This window comes from Amblyraja radiata, chromosome 39 (assembly GCF_010909765.2).
Source record: "Amblyraja radiata isolate CabotCenter1 chromosome 39, sAmbRad1.1.pri, whole genome shotgun sequence".
Taxonomy (NCBI): domain Eukaryota; kingdom Metazoa; phylum Chordata; class Chondrichthyes; order Rajiformes; family Rajidae; genus Amblyraja; species Amblyraja radiata.
In genome coordinates, this window is record NC_045994.1 from 13408357 (window position 1) to 13429885 (window position 21529).

Here is a 21529-nt window from a genome sequence, read left to right on the forward strand (position 1 = left end):
GTTTAGTTTTAGTCGTGAAATAGATACAACGTGGAAACAAGCCCTTCGGCCCACCGAGTCCGCGCCGACCAGCGATCCCTGCTCATTAACACGATCCTACACACTCTAGGGACAATTTACACATGCACCAAGCCAATAAATCTACAAACGTACGCCTTTGGAGTGTGGGAGGAAACCGAAGCCCACGGGGTAAACCCACGCAGGCCACGGGCAGAATGTGCAAACTCCGCACAGGCAGCATCCATGGTCAGGATCAAGGTTGTCGCCAGGTTTGGAGGAATGTGGGCCAAACGCAGGGAGGTGGGACTGGTGTAGATGGGACAAGTTGGTCAGCGTGGAAACTTGCCCACACTGACCAACTTGTCCCATCTACACTAGTATGACTCTCAGACCAAAAAACACCTCCAATAAAACATCAAACTGTTCCTTAAAAGGTTTGCTTCAACTCTGTGAGTAGCATACAACATTACCGATGGCCCATTACAATTTCCTAATAAGTTTAAATTTGTCTTCAATTATCCTGCATACACTGCTCAGTTCACAATCATTTTCCAGATGTACGTTTTCTATATCATTAACTGTCCCATAAGAGACAAGTGGAAACACGAGGTCGCAGCCTACCCGGGTAGTGGTGTTGTGGTTAAATTATCCAATTAGCGGCTAATTGCTCAGCTTTTATCCCACCACAACAGCTGTGGAGCATCAAATCATTAATAAATATCATTGTTATTTAAAAAGGTGATGGCTTCATTAATATTCGTTGTGGAACTACTGAATAACTGGAAAAAAACCATCTGATTTACAAATGTGTTCATGAGTTCTCGGAGGGGAATTAGGCCATTCGGCCCATCATGTCTACTCCCCCATTCAATCATGGCTGATCTATCTCTACCCTCTCCTGCCTGCACACCATAACCCCTGTCACCCTTTTACTAATCAATAATCTGTCTATCTCCGCCTTAAAAATATCCATTGACCTGGCCTCCACAGCCTTCCGTGGCAATGAATTCCACAGATTCACCACCCTCCGACTAAAGAGATTCCTTCTCATCTCCTTTCTAATGGTACATCCCTCTGGCCTCTGGTCCTAGACTCTCCCACGAGTGGAAACATCCTCTCCACATTCACTCTATCCAGGCCTTTCACAATGTTTCATCCAAAGATCTCCAATTTCATTGTCCTATACAGGGACACATGACAATAAACTCACTTGACTTGACTTGATATCATCGTGTTGTACAGTGTAGAAACAGGCCACTGTGTTTATGCTAACCATCATGCCAATCTAGACCACCCCAAGTCGCCTGGATTGATTCCAATTTTACAGAAGCCAATTCGCCTACAAGCCTGTACGTCTTTGGGATGTTGTAACTGTTGCTATTGTTCCTGCTTCCACGTCAGATACGAACTACTCTCCTCTCTGATCACTGTAAATTTCCTTCCTCTCACCTTAAACCTATGTCATCTAGCGTAAGATACACCTCAGCATGGGAAGCAGACTCTGACAATCTCCTCTTTCTATGCTTCTCTGCCTCATTAGCTTCAGGGAGAACACACCCAGCCTAGTCAATTTCTCCTTGTAACCCAAACCCTCGAATCCAGGCAACATCCTGGTGAACGTCCTCTCCAGTGTAATCATATCCTTCCTGGTGCTTGACAACAAGAACTCCACATTGAGCTGTGGTCATAGCCCAAGCCATCAACTAAACCAGTGGCCTTTCCATCGACTCCATCTACACCTCACCCAGCCTCGACAAGGCCACCGGCATAATCACAGGCCAGTCTCACTGAAGATAGACACAAAATGCTGGAGTGACTCAGCGGGTCAGGCAGCATCACTAGAGGAAAGGAATAGGTGATGCTTCCGGTACCACCATATTCTGGAATAGCTTCATCCCTGCTGTTTCCAGATTACTAAATGGTCCTCCCATAAGGCGATAGGCTCGATCTTCCAATCTACCTCATTGCAAATGCAGACATTTTCTCTGTAACTGTTACACTTCAAGACAGTAAAACTATATACTGCACTCTGATATTTTTCTTTGCACTACCTGTTGCACTGTGTTACGGCTTGACTGCATTTTGTATGGTATGATCTGATTTAATAGGATGACACGCAAGCAAAGGCTTTTCACTGTACCTCGGTACAAGTGATGATAATGAACTAATAACAACATTTTGTGTCCGAAGGAACTGCAGATGCTAGTTTAAACTGAAGAGAGACACAAAAAGCTGGAGCAACTCAGCAGGTGAGGCAGCATCTCTGGAGAAAAGGAACAGGTGACCTTTCGGTTCGAGGCCCATCTTCAGACAATATTTCCGCAGTTGAAGGCACTCTGGGTGACCTGGAGATTATTAAAGATTCTGTAAAAATATAAATCTCTCATTTGGAGGGGAAAAGTGGGCCACGACTGCAAAGTAAGACTCAAGGATGATAAAGTGGCACAAACATTCCCTTCTTCAGATTGAGTTAGTGTGAAGAAGGGTTCCGAGCCAAAACGCCTCCTGTCCATTCCCTCCACGGATGCTGCCTGACCAAAGCATAGTGTTTTGCTGAGGATTACGGCGTGTACTGCAGTTCCTTCCTACACACACGGCATGCATATTGTTCCTCGAGCCTGTACTGTTATCTACTATCGTTCTGCCTGCGCATGTCCACAGAGGCCCTGGTGTTCTCAGCCGCCGAGTACTGCGCCCCGGTCTGGTGCAGTAGCCCTCACGCCAAGAAGCTGGATGCTGCCCTCAACAACGCCCTGCGGACTGTCTCCGGATGCTTACCTGCCACCCCAGTAAACCACCCCGTCCTCGCTGGCATCTCCCCAGCCAACATCAGACGAGAAGCAGCCACGCTGGCCCTCACTCGAAAGGCACAGGCCAGTGAATCCCACCTCCTCCATCAGATCGTCACAGAGACACCATGACGAGTGTGCCTCAAGTCACAGCGCCCCTTTGCCACGGACAACACAGGCTGACGCTTCTAAGGCCACCTGGGTCAAGGCGAGATGGAGAGACCAGTGGAAGTCAGCGGAACCATCTAGGCTACACCATTACATCAATGACCCCATGGACATCCCTGGCCAGGACCTTCCCCGAAAGCAGTGGACAACCCTCAACCGCTTGAGGACAGGCATCGGACGCTATGGAGTAGCGATGAAGAGGTGGGCAGCGCCTCCGGCGAGTGTGTGGACCCAACACAGACAGTGGAGCACATCATCACCAGTTGCCCCAAACACTGGCCACCGAATGGTGAACGAGGTCTGATTGACCTGGGCGATGACACGTTGGCCTGGCTCGCCTCAACGGAGCTGCAGGTCTAAAAGACACACGACAGAAGAAGAAGTTCTGCCTAAATGCAGAAGCAGATGCGCTCCAAAAATCTGTGCCACTCAAATGTTAACTTCCCCATTAGATTGCTGGCCGCTGCCTCTAGCCCTTATCTTACTTCTGAGATCATCCTCTCCAACTTTCACCGTTTCTCGGAGTTCAAATCAAAGTAATTGGTAAATTTGATACATTGTCAATGGAAGTTTTTTCCCAAGAAAAAGTATTTCAGATTTCAAAGAAATGTTCAGGAAATTCCAGTTAAAATGTTACAGGCAGGCACTATCCAGATATCACAAAGATAAAGGAACAGAGGAAACACACAAAAGTGACAACAGATTAGTTTAGTTTTTAAGAAGGAACTGCAGATGCTGGAAAATCGAAGGTACACTAAAAAGCTGGAGAAACTCAGGGGGTGCAGCAGCATCTATGGAGCGAAGGAAATAGGCAACGTTTCGGGCCGAAACCCGGAAGGGTTTCGGCCTGAAACGTTGCCTATTTCCTTCAGTCTGAAGAAGGGTTTCAGCCTGAAACGTTGCCTATTTCCTTCGCTCCATACATGCTGCTGCACCTGCTGAGTTTCTCCAGATTAGTTTAGTTCACTGATACAGCATGGAAACAGCCCATCAATAGCTCAGTCAAATATTCATACGAAACAAAAATATAAGCTCTTTGGCCCAACTTTGCCCATGCAAACCAAGACACCCCATCTACACCCAGTCCCACCTGCCCCGTGTTTGGCCCATATCCCTCCAAACCTTTCCTAATCATGATCTTTTCAATGTTATTACACTACCTGCTTCAACTATCTACTCTGGCAGCTCATTCCATATGCCCATCAGCCTCTGCGTGGAAAAACCTGCCCCTCAGTGTCCTGTTAAATCTTATCCCCTCTGAGCCATCCTTCAACCCAAGTCCTCAGTTTCTTGATTTCCTTCCTCTTGGGAAAAGACTGTGATTCGGCCCCATCTCTTCCTCTTATGGTCTAAAACACCTCTATGCGATCACCCCTCACCCCCCTGTGCTCCAAGCCCACCCAAACTCTCCCGAAAGGTCAGGGTCTTGTCCTGGCTACATCCTCGTGAAGCAGCTGTGCCACCTGTGAAAGCCCGTTTATACAGTCCACTGCCTCACAGAATGGAGAGAGCAAGTAAAGTTGTGTAAAAAATGAAAAGGAACGGATCGAGCCCACGAACAAAATCCCAGACTCAATGTTGAAACGTCACATCATCACCACTACCTACGTATATCGCCAGTGACCCGAGAGAACAACCTTAATATCTTGATGAAATTGAAGAACATCAGGGATAATTTCAGATGCAGAATCAGATTTGGTCTCAATGCCTTCACAACGGTCTCAACCCGAAACGTCACCCATTCCTTCTCTCCAGAGATACTGCCTGTCCCGCTGAGTTACTCCAGCATTTTGTGCCTATCTATGCCATCGATTCTCGTTCTATCTCACAAACAACGAGTTGTTCAGGTTGTTCAGGTTAATATCAGATTGATATTCAATACAGGATCAGTGGTGCTGTTCTCCAAAGCAGCTTCAGTTCATCTCTACAAGGCCACCAACGCCTTATTTAACCAGCTAGCTGCCAAAAGCCACATCTGCACCTCTTTTGTATCTCCGAATTCACCAAATCATCAGCCTGCCAGCCTTTGCTGGTCACAAGATCCAAGCTGTTCAAAACTTCATTGCCTCCATGTAACACTGGACCTCCAGCCTTGCCCTTCTCAACACCGACACCATCTCCTCATCCACCAACCCAGCAAATAGCAAATGCTGACCACCTTCTAAAATATCAGCCAAAGGCCAGTGATCAATCCCTTCCTCCTTCCCCCCCTTCTCCTCGCCCACCCTCCCCTCGCCACCCCTCCCCTCTCCCTTCTCCCCTCGTCCCCTCTCCCGTCGCCTCGTCCCCCCCCCCTCTCCTCGCCCCTCTCACGCACAAAAGGAACAAGAGGAACAAGAGGCAGTCACCTGGCCCCCAATTCCCCAAAAACGTACCCACCGGCACTTTAACGACTTCCTTCACAACTCTGTGGCAGAGAACTCGGAGAGTCGCCACCCTCTGTGAACATCCACGCACCTCTGTTTTTAAATAACCAGCACCTTATCTCAAAACTATGCTCCCCCATTGAGATCCCCCCACCACTGCCTCTCACTCGATGGACACCCTCTCTTGCCAGAAAACTGTGGCTCAGAACTCCAAGTTCTATCATCTAAGATGTTGTTAAAACCTATTTATTCACCAATAGCCTAGGTTCGCGTATAAGGCACCACTGGGCTTCATTAACACTGCTGACTGCACGCCATGATCATATTGAATGGCGGTGCAGGCTCGAAGGGCCAAATGGCCTACTCCTGCACCTAATTTCTATGTTTCTATGAAGCCCTTGGTGGACCTCAATTCCCTCTCCCATCGCTTAATAACAGGGAAGACCATGGGCTTTGGTCCAACTTTTCCAATTAAGACCACACCTTGCACAAATCGTTCCATGATCATGTATCTGGCTCGATTGTAATCACGTATTGTCTTTCCGCTGACTGGTTAGCACGCAACAAAAGCGTTTCACTGTACCTCGGTACACGTGACAATAAACTAAACTCAACTGAAACTAAACTAAACATATCTGAAAAGTCAGCCCTCCCTCCGATGACAATTCCTTGCCCCAGTGTTCAGTTTAGTTTAGAGATACAGCGCAGAAACAGGCCCTTCAGCCCACCGAGTCTGCACCCACCAGCGATCCCCGCACATTAACACTACCCTACACACACTAGGGCCAATTTATACTTATACCAAGCTTACAAACCCAAGCCAGTTAACCTACAAACCTGTACGTCTTTGGAGAGTGGGAGGAGACCGAAGATCTTGGAGGAAACCCACGCAGGTCACGGGGAGAACGTGCAGACTCCGTACAGACAGTACCCACAGTCGGGACCGAACCGGGGTCCCTGGCGCTGCAAGGCAGCAACTCTACCGCTGCGCCACCATGCTGCCTGTGTTGGTTGATACACTCACCCAGAACCTTCCGGAGATCTTCACATTGACTGATTTGGGGGAACCGGAGGATTTCTTTCCACTTCTTGCTTCTTCCTTTTCGTTTCCCTCCCCCACCTATAAAATATAAAAGAAAAGTGAGTGAGGACTGAGAATCTGAATCACATCAGGCACGGCATGGGTCTCCCGGCACAGGAGACAGCTCTGTTGCACTAGAGGGAGTAAAACGGCCACCACATCTCAACATCACCCTCAACTCGATCTTCTGGTTAGAGATGAATGGTGTCAGTTTCACTTGGTTCAGCCCAATGTCACAAGTATGGTGTTCATTTCAGTTCAGTTTATTGTCACGTGTACCGAGGTACAGTGAAAAGCTTCTGTAGCGTGCTATCCAGTCAGCGGAAAGACAATACTTTGTCTTTCCGCATCACAGCTTTGCTTAGGAACATCTCAGGGACGACAGATGGCACAATGGACTAAGTGTTCGGCTGGCAACCGGAAGGTAGCCGGTTCGAATCCCGCTTGGAGTGCATACTGTCGTTGTGTCCTTGGGCAAGACACTTCACCCACCTTTGCCTGTGTGTGAATGTGTGTGAATGTGTGTGAGTGATTGGTGGTGGTCGGAGGGGCCGTAGGCGCAGATTGGCAGCCACGCTTCCGTCAGTCTGCCCCAGGGCAGCTGTGGCTACAGAAGTAGCTCACCACCACCGAGTGTGACTGAGGAGTGAATGAATAATGCGATGTAAAGCGCCTTGAGTATTAGAAAGGCGCTATATAAATCTCATCCATTATTATTATTATTATTATTATCTCTGCCCAAGACCGCAAGAAATTGCAGAGTGTTGTAGATGTAGCCCAGTCCACCACACAGACCAAACTCCCCAACATTGACTCAATTTACACTGCATGATTAGTTTAGTTTAGAGGTACAACAAGGAAACAGGCCCTTCAGCCCACCGGGTCCGCGCCGACCAGCGATCCCCACACATTATCCTACACCCACTAGGGACAATTTTTACATTTATCAAACCAATTAACCTACAAACCTCTTCGTCTTTGGAGTGTGGGAGGAAACCGAAGATCTCGGAGAAAACCCACGCAGGTCACCGTGCAAACTCCGTAAAGGCAGCATCCGCAGTCGGAATCGAACCCGGGTCTCCGGCGCTTCATTCCCTGCAAGGCAACAACTCTACCGCTGCGCCACAGTGGCTGGCTGGGAAAACCAGCCAACATAATCAAAGACTGGTCCCACCCTGGTCATTCCGCTTCCCCTCTGTTTCCGTCCAGCAGAAGGTACAGAAGCTTGAAAGCGCGCACCACCAGACTCAAGAAAGAGCCCCTTCCCTTCTATTATCATTCTACAGGACGGTCCTTCCATAAGCTAGGAAGCTGTCCAATTCACCTCAACCTATTGTGGACATTTAAATGCGTTTTTCTCTTTTTTTAGTCTCTCTGAGGTCTTTTTTTCACCTTTTCTCTGCACAGTAGAACGTGTCATTTATGTACACATATATTTTTGCGTGCTGTCTGTGTCTACACGCCCAAGACGCTTCAGCGAGCAACATTTCTCCACCCTTGTGTATGCGACAATACGGGCAGCGGTAGAGTTGCTGCCTTACAGCTCCAGAGACCCGGGTTCGATCCTGTCCACCGTTTTTATGTTTTATGTTAAGTTTTATAGTGTTGTGCTTATCCTATTTGTGTGCTGCATGGTAACTCAAATTTCACTGCGCCAATTGGTGTATGTGACAATAAATGTCCTTTGACCTTTGTCCTTTGGGTGCTGTCTGTGCGTAGTTTGCACGTTCTCCCCGTGACCGCGTGGGTTTTCTCCAGGATCTCCCACGTCTCCAAAGATCTACAGGCTTGTATGTTAATTGGCTTGGCATAAATGTGAATTGTCCCTAGTGTGTGTGTGTGTAGGATAGCATTAATGCGCGGAGATCACTGATCGGTGCGGTCTCGGTGGGCCGAATGGCCTGTTTCCAAGCTGCATCCCTAAACTAAAAACTAAAAACTAAACTAATAAGCAGGACTTGACTTGGTAACCAGTAACCCTAGTTTCTGAGATCATTCAGTCTCACCGGGAACTGTATCATCATTGCTGCAAGGTTTTTCCCCTCCCCTAGCAATGACCTAGATGATTATCACACGCACCGACCTAGGGGCAAGGAATCAGTCAGTGTAAACAATATCCACCATGTACGTCAGACATGCTCGGCTATCAATAGCTAGGATTACCACCTAGAATCAAGCAGAGTTGTGAACGCCATTAGAGTGTGTGATTCAGCTTTCTTCAACCCACCACAAAACTATAGCCCACTTGCACGGAAGCAAGAATGCTCACCTTCAAAAGTAACGCCTTGACATTTTTCCTTCAAGGCCAAGTCAGCCAGTTCCTAATTAACTAAGTCTAAAGACCTGAAACGTCACCTATCCGTTCCCTTTAAAAAATATCGTCCGACTTGCATTTTGTGCAAGTGAGGTCCTCAGTAAGATGGAGATACAAGACACTGCAGATGCTGGAACCTGGTGCAAAAAGCATCTCAGTGGGTCGAGGTGTGTGTGTGGTGTGTGTGCGTGTGCATGTGTGTGGTGCGTGTGTGTGTGTGTGTGGTGCGTACGTGTGTGTGTGTGGTGCGTGCGTGCATTCTGGGCCACATTCCCATTCTCCTTCCATGACCACCTAGTTTAGTTTAGAGATACAGCATGGACACAGGCCCTTCGGCCCACCACGTCCGTGCCAACCGGTGATCTCCACACACAAGCACTATCCAATGCACACTAGGGACAATTTACAATTTTACCAAGCCAATGAGCCTACAAATCTGTACGTGTTTGAAATGCGGGAGGAAACCGGAGCACCCGGCAAAAACCCACGCAGGTCATGGGGAGAACGTACAAACTCCGTACAGCCAGCACCTGCAGTCAGGATTGAACCTGGATCTCTGGCACTGTAAGGCAGCAACTCTACTGCTCTGCCACCCTTCTCCTGCCTCGTACTTCTTTGTAATTTAAATGTCTGCAAACCCTCTACATGAGATAATTCCTCATCTCAATCACCAATGGAGACCCCGTCATATTGGACCTTGTGCACGACAAACAAAATTGGGTCAGAACCTCTTGGCATTTCGTCAAGAGTCCTGTCTCAGTGACGACTCCTCTCGTTCTTCCAACCTCTCGTGAACATGGGCCAATCTTACTCGCCCTCTCCAAGGCCATGCTCTCTTCCCCGGAATCAAATCAGTGAATCAGACAACTAATTGCAAAGGATGTATATATCCTTCAGCAGGGCACAAGGTCATGAGAGGAACTTGGAGTTGCAAAGCCTCATTGACTTCTTGGTGTTGGATCCGGAGACTCCCAAACAGAATCGGCCCACGTGAGAGTCGACAAGAGCCATTACTCAGTGAGAGGACATGAATCAAAAGTTGTCCAGTCCGGGCTTCTTGTTTAAACCAGGAAACCACAACACTCAGCAATTATTAGCAGGCACACATTTACTTTGCAACCGGCTTCCCTTCCTTACATCATCTCAATCACTTCCTCTACATTTCCACACGAGAGCTGTTACAGTTGTTGTGACATTACTGGTCAAGTCAACAGACTGTTGCAAAATCATTTCACAGCAGGTCGGAATGTTTCACGAAGGAAACGCAGATGCTGGAAAATGGAAGGTGGACAAAAATGCTGGAGAAACTCAGCGGGTGAGGCAGCATCTATGGAGCGAAGGAAATAGGCGACGTTTCGGGTCGCGACTATTCCACTGGATATTAAATCCTGTGGTTGTGAGAGGGGCTATGCAAATGCAACCTTTTGGAACATGAAGACATTGTATGCTGACACAAAAGTCTTTAGCAATTAGAATCTGCACTGTCCCTGTAAAAGCAAAATCTAACTCAACGCTAGTCCAATCAGCAACATATGCTGCAACTATGGCTGATAAACAAATGTAAGCATTGAAACCCAGTACTGCTCACTGTCAGAAATAATGGGACCGCAGGCATGCTTCATTCCCACATTACAGATCATTTCACACGCTGAAAATAAAGTTAAAATTGTCTATAACCTGAACCAGATTGTGCAAGACGCACTCTCAGTAAATCTCCACCAGCAAGCGGGCAATGGGAGACAAAGGCATTCTTTTTTTTAGAAATAATTCACTGATAAACACTTGTGCGGTTATTGTTGATAGCAAAGAACGTCAAGGGACTGCAGCCCAGATCTCAAAATGCTGCATTTCCCAGAAACCCCAGTGAACCTTCAGTGGGAAAAGCAACAAATAAATATTGGCAGGAAATCCTCTTTCCCCAGGAAAATTTCCGTGTAGAAGACCACTAGAATGACCAAAGCATAGAAGGCCTCAAGATTAGTACAGATAGGGATGTGGTGGTCAGCCTGGATGTGGTGGGTCAAAGAATCTGTGTCGAAGATTTTGGGAGTAAAGTTATGTTTCCTTGCAAAATATCCGTTTATTCAGCAACTCAGTTTCCACATAAAACGTTCCTTAAGGAAGGAGATGAGAAGGAATTTCTTTAGTCAGAGGGTGGTGAATCTGTGGAATTCTTTGCCACAGAAGGCTGTGGTGGCCAAGTCAATGGATATTGTCAAGGCTAGAGATAGATAGATTCTTGATTAGTACGGGTATCAGGGGTTATGGGGAGAAGGCAGGACAATAGGGTTAGGAGAGGGAGATAGATCAGCCATGATTGAATGGCGGAGTAGACTTGATGGGCCGAATGGCCTAATTCTGCTCTCACATGATCTTATGGTAAAAAAAAGATTAATTTATACAGTCTTCCACAATCGATGCCATCCCAATGGATGCAGCAATTAGTATGAGTTGCTTTGTTATGGGTAAGAGTGATATGCAGGTAGTATCATTGGACATCGCAACATAGGGCAGCACGCTGGCGCAGCAGGTGGAGTTGCTGCCTCACAGTGCCAGAGTCCCGGGAACAATCCCAACTCCTCGAGCTATCTGTGTGGAGTTTGCACGTTCTCCCTGAACCGCGTGGGTTTCCTCCCACATCCCAAATCCACGCGTGTTGGAGATTAATTAACCTCTGTAAATTATCCCTGGCGTGCAGGGAGTGGATGCAGAAGTGGAATAACATAGACCTTGTGTGAATGGGTGCTCGATGGTCGACTGGAGGGCCTGCTTCCATGATGTATCATCCAATCAATCGCAAAGAACTGTTTTAGAGATGCATGTCAAGGGAAAATAAACAGTGCACCAGGGAAAACTCAAAAACTAAAATCTGTGGAGAGAAATTAAAAAATCACCAACCTGAAACATTTGTTTGGCTTCTCTCTCTACTGATGCTCTTTGAATTGCTGAGTATTCCCAGCCTCTGATCGACCTCACAATGATCGACCACTTTATTTTACTGTACCATTCTACTGGGGTTTTTTTTTTAATTGCTGTTTTTTTCCTTTTTCCATTCCTCCCACAATATGTAAAATGTAAAAGAATATGTGATTCTGTTCCATTCTGTTGTAGTTTGTTTGTTTTTTAGTACAAACTCCGCGAGCATTGCCACTTTTCATTTCACTGCACATCTCGTATGTGTATGTGACGAATAAACTTGACTTGACAATGCAACACTGCTGTTCTCTGAAGAAGGGTTTCGGCCCGAAACGTCGCCTATTTCCTTCGCTCCATAGATGCTGCTGCACCCGCTGAGTTTCCCCAGCAATTTTGTGTACTGCTGTTCTCATGTTCACTTTAGTTTAGTTTAGAGATACAGCGCAGAAACAGGCCCTTCGGCCCACTGAGTCCGTGCTGACCAGTGATCCCCGCACACTAACACTGTCCTGCACACACTAGGGACAATTTGCAATTTTTACCGAAGCCAATTTGATGCGTTCAGGTAAATTCTTTTTGACATGCTGAAACATAGTCTAAGGTTATTTTATCCGAAGGAACATCGCCTCTGCTGCAAGTGTTACATATTTGGACAGCCCATGTCAACATTGGAAGAGCAACCACAAAACACGCAGACTGATGCAGAGATAGCGGGGAAGGAGATTTAATTAGCCTTGTGGCCCATTTCAACCTCAGCTGCAACTTATGTAACACACAGGCCTTCGAAAAAGTCATCTTAACAAGAGTGGAATAAACCAGTTTGGCCACAGATAAACAAGTTAAAAATATACCGAAAAATAATATTAAAAAAATTGTCATTCATTTAACTGCTCATTCCATGCCAAGCCTCGTTTTGTCATCGAAAATACTGGCCAAAACACTAACAGATTTATCCACTTTGTTTTGAGTTACATCCAAGTAAGTGAATATAAATTCCTTTTTAAGTACATGTTGAAAGTTTTACTGAAATGTTTCCCTCTCTCTGTCCCAATGCCCCCTAAAACAAACCCTTAGGACTAAACACACAAGGGATAGTATTTGACTGTCAAATGGGCTGCACACATCAGTGGGCCTTCTTACAATCTCAAGTCACTGCACCTCATCAACCCATCCAGTGAAAATTCCACTGCGTCTCGCTAACAAGCAACAAAAGCCTTGCTGAAGCATCAAAACAAGTTCAACTTTGCCAGGCAAGTCTTGACAGTCAGCGGAACCTTTAAGCGCCACGTTAGTTGAGCGGCCTGTGGAGAATTTCAATTAGTTGTATTATGTACAGAGTACAATCCCCTTCAGCATTGCTGGGGAGGGCTGGCAGCCTGCCAGCTTCAAGCTGACTTAAGCGAGGCGCAAGGACATGCAACGTTTATGTCTGCACGTTGGAATAAAAATGGGTCCAAAGTGCTTTGAAAATAGGTGCTGGAAGGAAGTGGAATGTTTGGTAAGACGTCTCATTGTAAAACATCCCAGGGCTGCAAACTTCCAAACCGGTTTCTGGAGGTTAAGAAGCTGAAGCAATAGGCAGAAGATAGATATTAAATATGATACGATAAAACATTATTTTTCCCAGGAGGGAAATTGAGGGATTTGCAAAGATTGGGGATGGGGGGGGGGGGATTCTGTCTCAGTCTACCCCACGACAGAAAGGGTAGGAGTTGTAAAGTTGTAAATGCTGGAGCAACTCAGCGGGACAGGCAGCTTCTCTGGAGAGAAGGAATGGGTGGCGTTTTGGGCAGTGATCCTTGTTCAGACCCAGATTCAGTCTGAAGAAGGGTCTCGACTCGAAACATCACCCATTCCTTCAGTCCGGAGATGCTGCCCGTCTGGCTGAGTTACTCCAGCATTTTGTGTCGACCTTCGGTGTAAACCAGCATCTGCAGTTCCTTCCTACACAGCTTTATCAGACTTCTGTTAGGCCGCATTTGTGAGGACACGTTGCGTACGGCCCCATTACAGGATGGATGTGGAGGCTTTGGATAGGGTGTAGAGGAGGTTTAACAGAATGATGCCTGGATTAAGGAGCATTGGCTACAGGGGGAAGTTGGACAAACTTGGAATGTTTTTTCTGGAATGCTGGAAGTTGTAGGGAGAGCTGACAAATTATGAGGGTCAAAGGTCGGGTAGATGGGCAGAATTTTTTTTCCCAGGGTGGAAAAAAATCAAATACTAGTGGGCATAATTTTTAGGTAAGATGGGGAAAATGTCAAAGGGGATGTGTGGGAGAGTCTTTTTACAGAGGGTTGTGAGTGCCTGGAACAAATTCCATGGGTGCTGGTTGAGGCAGATAAACGAGAATGGCGTTTAATAGACAAGAGACCCTTTGAGCCAGCACCGCCATTCAATGTGATCATGGCTGATCATCCCCATTTAAGAGACTTTTGGATAGGCACAAGGATATGTAAGGAATGGAGGGATATGGATATGGATGAGTTAGTGGCGGCGCCTAACGGCAGCGGCTCGACTAGTCGTCTGTCTTTTTTTATTTTTGTCTTGTTAAATGTATGTCTTGAGTTAGTTTTTATTATTTTTTTTAGCTGTGTGTATGTGGGGGGTGGTGGGGGGGCTGTGGGGAAACCGTTTGAATCTCTTCCCTGTGCGGGGACCCGACTATTCCTTGTCGGATCTCGGATGTCGTTGGGCCTAACATCGTGGAGCCGGCGGAACGGGCATCGTTTAGCTACATTCAAAAGCTTTCAAAACATATTCAATAGTAAATTTGCACCCAGGTGCTTAATTACTGGAGCCTCACGAACAAGCAATTAATGGATATTCCCAATGGTCATTAATTTATCTTCAGTGCTGGTTTATTTCTAGAGCAACTATGAACCAGTGCAAGATATCACGGAAAATTATTTGGCAACATAAACTCCAATTCCAAATTGTACACAATCAAAGATCGTAAGTGAGTAATGAACAGATCCCTGGAGAATCTCAGTGGGTCAGGCAGCATCTGAGGAGGGAAATGGATGGAGGACAGTTCGGTTCAGGACCCAAAACATGTCTGGAGACACAAGGAACCTGCTGATGCTGGCCAACTTCGGAGCGGGAAGAGCTGTGGTGGCGCGCGGCTGCGGCCCAACTTTTGGAGTTCGGAGGCACCGGCTGCAGACCCGGTGGACGGGAACATCGGGAGCTCGCAGGTCCCTGGTGGGAGACCGCTTTTCCGAGCTCCGCAACGGCGACTTCTCCCGCTGGAATCGCGGGTTTATGGACATGGAGCCGGGGCCTAACATCGCCCGGCGTGGCTTAAACGGCCTCAGGACTTACCATCGCCCGCCGGGGGCTTTAACATCGGAGACCCAGTTCGCCTCGACACTGCAGTGGGACTGCTGGACCACAGGAGAAGGAACAAAGGGAAGAGATAAAGACTTTGCCTTCCATCACAGTGAGGAGATGTTGGAGACTCACTGTGATGGATGTTTATGTAAACTATGTTAAGTGTGGGTCTTGGATTGTGTTGTAATGTTAAACTGTAGAAATGATATTTCATTCAAGCCTAGGTTTGAATGACAATAAATTGCATTCTATTCTATTCTATTCTATTCTATTTGCATGCAGATAAAATTTGATCTTGGCATCATGTTCGGCACAGACATTGTAGGCCGAAGGATCTGTTGTGCCCTCATCTCTGTTCTATGAGGAACATTCTAAATAACTGAAAATTATTTTAAATAAGCAGTCTGAAGGAGGGCCTCGACTCGAAACATCACCTATTCCTTCGCTCCATAGATGCTGCCTCACCTGCTGAGTTTCTCCAGCATTTTTGCCGACCTTAAATAAGCCCTGATGAGTTTCGGAGTAACCTTGGGGGAGTAAGATTAGCTACATTCAAAAGCTTTCAAAACATATTCATTAGTAAATTTGCACCCAAGTGCTTAATTACTGGAGCCTCACGAACAAGCAATTAATGGATATTCCCAATGGTGATTAATTTATCTTCAGTGCTGGTTTATTTCTAGAGCAACTATGAACCAGTGCAAGATATCACAGAAAATTATTTGGCAACATAAACTCCAATTCCAAATTGTACACAAGCAAAGATCATAAGTGAGTAATGAACAGATCCCTGGAGAATCTCAGTGGGTCAGGCAGCATCTGAGGAGGGAAATGGATGGAGGACAGTTCGGTTCAGGACCCAAAATATGTCTGGAGACACAAGGAACTGCTGATGCTGCTGATGCTGGAGTAACTCAGCGGGACAGGCACTCTGGAGAGAAGGAATGGGCGACGTTTTGGGTCGAAGTCTGAAGAAACGTCACCCATTCCTTCAGTCTGAAGAAGAGTCTCGACCTGAAAAGTCACCTATTCCTTCTCTCCAGAGATACTGCCTGTCCCGCTGAGTTACTCCGGCTTTTTGTGTCTATCTTCGGTTTAAACCAGCATCTGCAGTTCCTTCCTACACATCCCCATTACAAGACACAGCATAAGAATCTAGGCTGGTGTTTGAGTGGAGGTTGGGTTTCTGCCTGACTCTAAGAAAGAAGACAGGTCATGTTGGCAAGGTACTGTGCAAGCACTTTCATTTTTATGGGACTCAGTGGGGAGTGAGTGCTAGCTGACTGCCTCATTAATGATTCAATGCCATAAAAACAATCTACCAGGAAGAGGGGAACCATCAGACATAATTGGAAACCACGGGAAAAGCAATCGAAGAAAGAATATTAATTTTGAAGGTGGGAGCATTTATTCAGTAACAGTAGCCAGTGGTGCAGCAGGTAGAGCTGCTGCCTCACAGTGCTAGAGACCCTGGGTCAATGCCGATCTCAGATGCTGCCTTTGTGGAGTTTGCACATTCTCCTTGTGACCACGTGGGTTTTCGCCGAGTGCTGTCCCCTCACACATTCCAAAGACGTGCAAGTTTGCATGTTAAGAGGCCCTCTGTAAATTGGCTCCAGTGTGGAGGGTTTGGATGAGAAAGTGGGATAACGTTGAACGAGAGTGATCGGGGATGAGTGGTCGGTGTGGACCCGACCTGTTTCCTAACACTTTGGCCGTATCGCTAACGCTTCTTCTTGTGGAGTCCCCACACAAGATTAGAAGTTGTTCACCCAGAGCTGAACACACTTCTCGGCATCTGCACACAATGGTGTCTGTCTTGTCGCTTCTTGTGCGTGGTGGCGAAAAGATTGGTGGAAACAGGGCCACAACGTGAACGGTCTTTCCTTGACCCCATCTTTCACACTAAACTGAACTAAACTGAACTTCGGGACGACAGATGGCACAATGGGCTAAGTGTTCGGCTGGCGACCGGAAGGTGGCCGGTTGGAATCCCGCTTGGAGTGCATACTGTCGTTGTGTCCTTGGGCAAGACACTTCACCCACCTTTGCCTGTGTGTGAATGTGTGTGAGTGATTGGTGGTGGTCGGAGGGGCCGTAGGCGCAGATTGGCAGCCACGCTTCCGTCAGTCTGCCCCAGGGCAGCTGTGGCTACAGAAGTAGCTTACCACCACCGAGTGTGACTGAGGAGTGAATGAATAATGCGATGTAAAGCGCCTTGAGTATTAGAAAGGCGCTATATAAATCCCATCCATTATTATTATTATTATTAAATAAGCCGTTTCAAAAACTATTTCTTGGACTTTTAGAACTTGGTGCAGCAGTGATTCTTTCAAGCCTTTTTATTTACAGGGGAAAAGTTTGGCACATTAGTAATCTGCCACAATGGTACAAGAGCGTGGCACGGTGGTGCAGCGGTAGTGTTGCTGTCTTACAGCACCAGAGAACCAGGTTCGATCCCGACTCCGGGTGCTGTCAGTACAGTGTTTGTTCGTTCTCCCTGTGACCACGGGGGTTTTCACCAGGCGCTCCGGGTTCCTCCCACACTCCACAAAAGACGTACAGATTAGTAGGTTAATCGGCTTTGGTAAAAATTGTACATTGTCCCTAGTGTGTGTAGGATGGACGGTCGGCATGGACTCAGTGGGCCGAAGGGCCTGTTTCCGCGCTGTATCTCTAAAGTAAACTAAACTCAAAAGCTCTTACTGAAGATAGACACAAAATGCTGGAGTAACAGCGGGTCAGGCAGTATCTCTGGAGAGAAGGAATTGGTGACGTTTTGGGTCGAGACCCTTCTTCAGACTGCTCATACTGACAACTGTCAATGCAGTGGGCCTGAACCACACTAACAGAGGTGACCTGATGCAGGAGTGAGCCAGAGAGAGTTGTGTATGAAGGAACTGCAGATGCTGGTTTAAACCGAAGATAGACACAAAATGCTGGAGTAACTCAACGGGACAGGCAGTATCTAAGGGACGACAGATGGCACAATGGGCTAAGTGTTCGGCTGGCAACCGGAAGGTAGCCGGTTCGAATCCCGTTTGGAGTGCATACTGTCGTTGTGTCCTTGGGCAAGACACTTCACCCACCTTTGCCTGTGTGTGAATGTGTGTGAGTGATTGGTGGTGGTCGGAGGGGCCGTAGGCGCAGATTGGCAGCCACGCTTCCGTCAGTCTGCCCCAGGGCAGCTGTGGCTACAGAAGTAGTTTACCACCACCGAGTGTGACTGAGGAGTGAATGAATAATGCGATGTAAAGCGCCTTGAGTATTAGAAAGGCGCTATATAAATCCCATCCATCATTATTATTATTAGTATCTCTGGAGAGAAGGAATGGGTGATGTTTCGGGACGAGACTGAGTCAGGGGGAGAGGGAGATACGGAGACAAGGAAGTGTAAGGTGTGAAAACAAGACAACAGTTCAAGAAGGAACTGCAGATGCTGGTGAATCGAAGGTAGGCAAAATTGCTGGAGAAACTCAGCAGGTGCGGCAGCATCTATGGAGCGAAGGAAATACTCGTATTTCCTTCGCTCCATAGATGCTGCTGCACCCGCTGAGTTTCTCCAGCAATTTTGCCTACCAACAGTTTATCTCTGTTTGTTTTGTTGTTACCTTCTCCAAGCCAGCAATGATCAGTGCCTGCTTAATAACATTCAACCTAACTGGTCCTGTATGCCTGAGATCTGAGGAAGGGTCTCGACCCGAAATGTCACCCATTCCTTCTCTCCAGAGATGCTGCCTGCCCTGCTGAGTTACTGCAGCATTGTGCGTCTATAGCCAGAGAGGGCAACAGTTTCACTGGGAATAATGTTTACTCTCACGGCTTCTTGACCTTGGATCTGTGTTCGTCATTGCCGGACAAGGAGCCTTATAAAGGTTTCAGTTCACAGCTCTTCAAAACCAGCGAGCCGTACGCGAGATAGAGATTGTTTACCAACAACCCTCAGTGTCATAGAGGAGCAGTGTTGTAGTTAAGAGAAACATAGAAAATAGGTGCAGGAGTAGGCCATTCAGCCCTTCGAGCCTGCACCGCCATTCAATATGATCATGGCTGATCATCCAACTCAGTATCCTGTACCTGCCTTCTCTCCAAACCCCCTGATCCCTTTAGCCACAAGGGCCACATCTAACTCCCTCTTAAATATAGCCAATGAACTGTGGCCTCAACTACCTTCTGTGGCAGGGAATTCCACAGATTCACCACTCTCTGTGTGTGAAAAAAAATGTTTTTCTCATCTCGGTCCTAAAAGATTTCCCCCTTATTCTTAAACTGTCTGACCCCTTGTTCTGGACTTCCCCAACATCGGGAACAATCTTCCTGCATCTAGCCTGTCCAACCCCTTAAGAATTTTGTAAGTTTCTATACATGCTTTAGTTAAATCTCAGGTCAAGGGAACTTCACGACTTTACAACACCTGGTTTGGATTTTTTCGCCTTAATTTCAAGATTCAAGAGAGTTTATTGTCATGTGTCCCTGATAGGACAATGAAATTCTTGCTTTGCTTCAGCACAACAGAACATAGTAGGCATGACTACAGAACACATCAGTGTGTCCATATACCCTTATATAAATATATACACACACATGAATAAATAAACTGATAAAGTGCAAATCACAGATAATAGGCTATTAATGTTCAGAGTTTTGTCCGAGACAGGTTTAATAGCCTGATGGCTGTGGGGAAGTAGCTATTCCTGAACCTGGTTGTTGCAGTCTTCAGGCTCCTGTACCTTCTACCTGCTAAGTGAGATGATTTTGGAGAAAGCGATCTTTGTCTCCTTCAATTACCTGACAGATTTAACAGTGAGCTTCTAGGAGATGGGGAGAGTAGTTGAGAGTCTTGGTGTCACATAGGGACGAAGCATGAATCCAGGCCCTTTCACCCACCGAACATCCAGCACCCATTTACACAAATACTAGATCATGTGACCATAAGAAATTGGAGCAGTTAGGCCATTCAGCCCGTCGAATCGTCCATTCGATCACGGCTGATCTATCTTTCCCTCCCAATCCCATTCTCCTGCCTTCTCCCCGTAACCGTTGACGACTGTACTAATCAAGAACCTTTCGATCTCCGCTTTAAAAACACCCAATGACTTGGCCTCCACAGCCGTCAGTGGCAATGAATTCCAAACCCTCACCGAGAGTCAAGAGCGTTTTATTGCCAAATGTACCGATATGGAACATTAAAATGTCCAGTCGCAGCAGCACAGCTGATATGTAAACCGATATATACTCTGGAAGCACCATAATGAACAAAAAATAAGTTCAGTATGCCCCCAAGTATATGTAGTTCAGAGCTTATTTGGAGGTCGTAATCAAGTCTGAAGAAGGCTTTCGTCCCGAAACGTTGCCTATTTCCTTCGCTCCATAGATGCTGCTGCACCCGCTGAGTTTCTCCAGCACTTTTGTCCACCTTGGAGGTTGTGATGCTTGCTAACCTGATGGTTCTCTGGCTAAAGACGTCCATTCTAAAGGTACGTCCTTTTATTCTGAGGCTGTGCCCTCTAGTTCTAGACTCTCCCACTACTGAAAACGTCCTCTCCACATCCACTCTATCCAGGCCGTCAGTGGGTTTCAATGAGAACTTCTCCCGCCCCCTCATTCTTCTAAACACTAGCGACCACAGGCCCAGAGCCTTCAAACACTCTTCATACGTCAACCCAATCATCCCCAAGATTATTTTTGTAAACCGCCTGAGTATGACATCAATCCCATTTGTATTTAAATACTTTCCCACATTCTTATACACTCCCCTTCACCCGCCACCATCACTGCCCAGCTTATACAACACACCCACACACTCACGGCAATGTATCGTGACCAATCATGCTACCGATCCACACGGGTATTGCGATGTGGCACGGAGCCAGAGAACGTGCAAACTCCACATAGGCAGCACCTGAGGTCAGTGCAGAACCTTGTGACTCTGGCACTGTGAGGCAGTGTACGGCTCACAACCTCTGGTGCCAGCATCAGAGGGTAAAATATAAAACAACATATCTAAGGACGTGGTGGGAAGAGGAGGATTGTAATAGTTCTCGAGGCAGCTCACCACTACATTTAGACTTTAGAGATACAATGAGGAAACAGGCCCTTCGGCCCACCGAGTCCAAGCCGACCAGCAATCACCCCGTGCATTAACGCTATCCTACACGCTGGGGACAATTTACAATTTTACCAAAGGCAATTAACCTACAAACCTGTATGTCTTAGGAGTGCGGGAGGAAACCGGAGCACCCGGAGAAAACCCACGCAAGACACGGGGAGAAGGTACAAATTCTGTACAGACAGCACCCGTAGTCAGGGTTGAACCTGGGTCTCTGGCGCTGTAAGGCAGCAACTCTACCGCTGTGCCACCGTGCCACTTTCGAAGGATGGAGAGTAAATGCTAACCTTGACAGCAATGGCTGGAAAAAAGGAATTGAAAAGAAACATAGAAAATAGGTGCAGGAGTAGGCCATTCGTCCCCTCGAGCCTGCACCGCCATTCAATACGATCATGGCTGATCGTCCAAAATCAGTATGTTTAAGAAGGAACTGCAGATGCTGGAAAATCGAAG

At 47.0% G+C, this 21529-nt stretch overlaps 1 protein-coding gene across 1 annotated transcript in view; it reads right to left on the reverse strand.

Moving 5' to 3' along the window:
- Nucleotides 1–21529, reverse strand: part of LOC116967244 (G protein-coupled receptor kinase 5-like) — an 88013-nt gene that overhangs the window by 51541 nt on the left and 14943 nt on the right. Inside the window, exon 2 of the mRNA XM_033013701.1 lies at nt 6348–6443. Within this exon, the coding sequence (XP_032869592.1) occupies nt 6348–6443 (96 nt within the window). The remainder of the gene's footprint in view (nt 1–6347; nt 6444–21529) is intronic.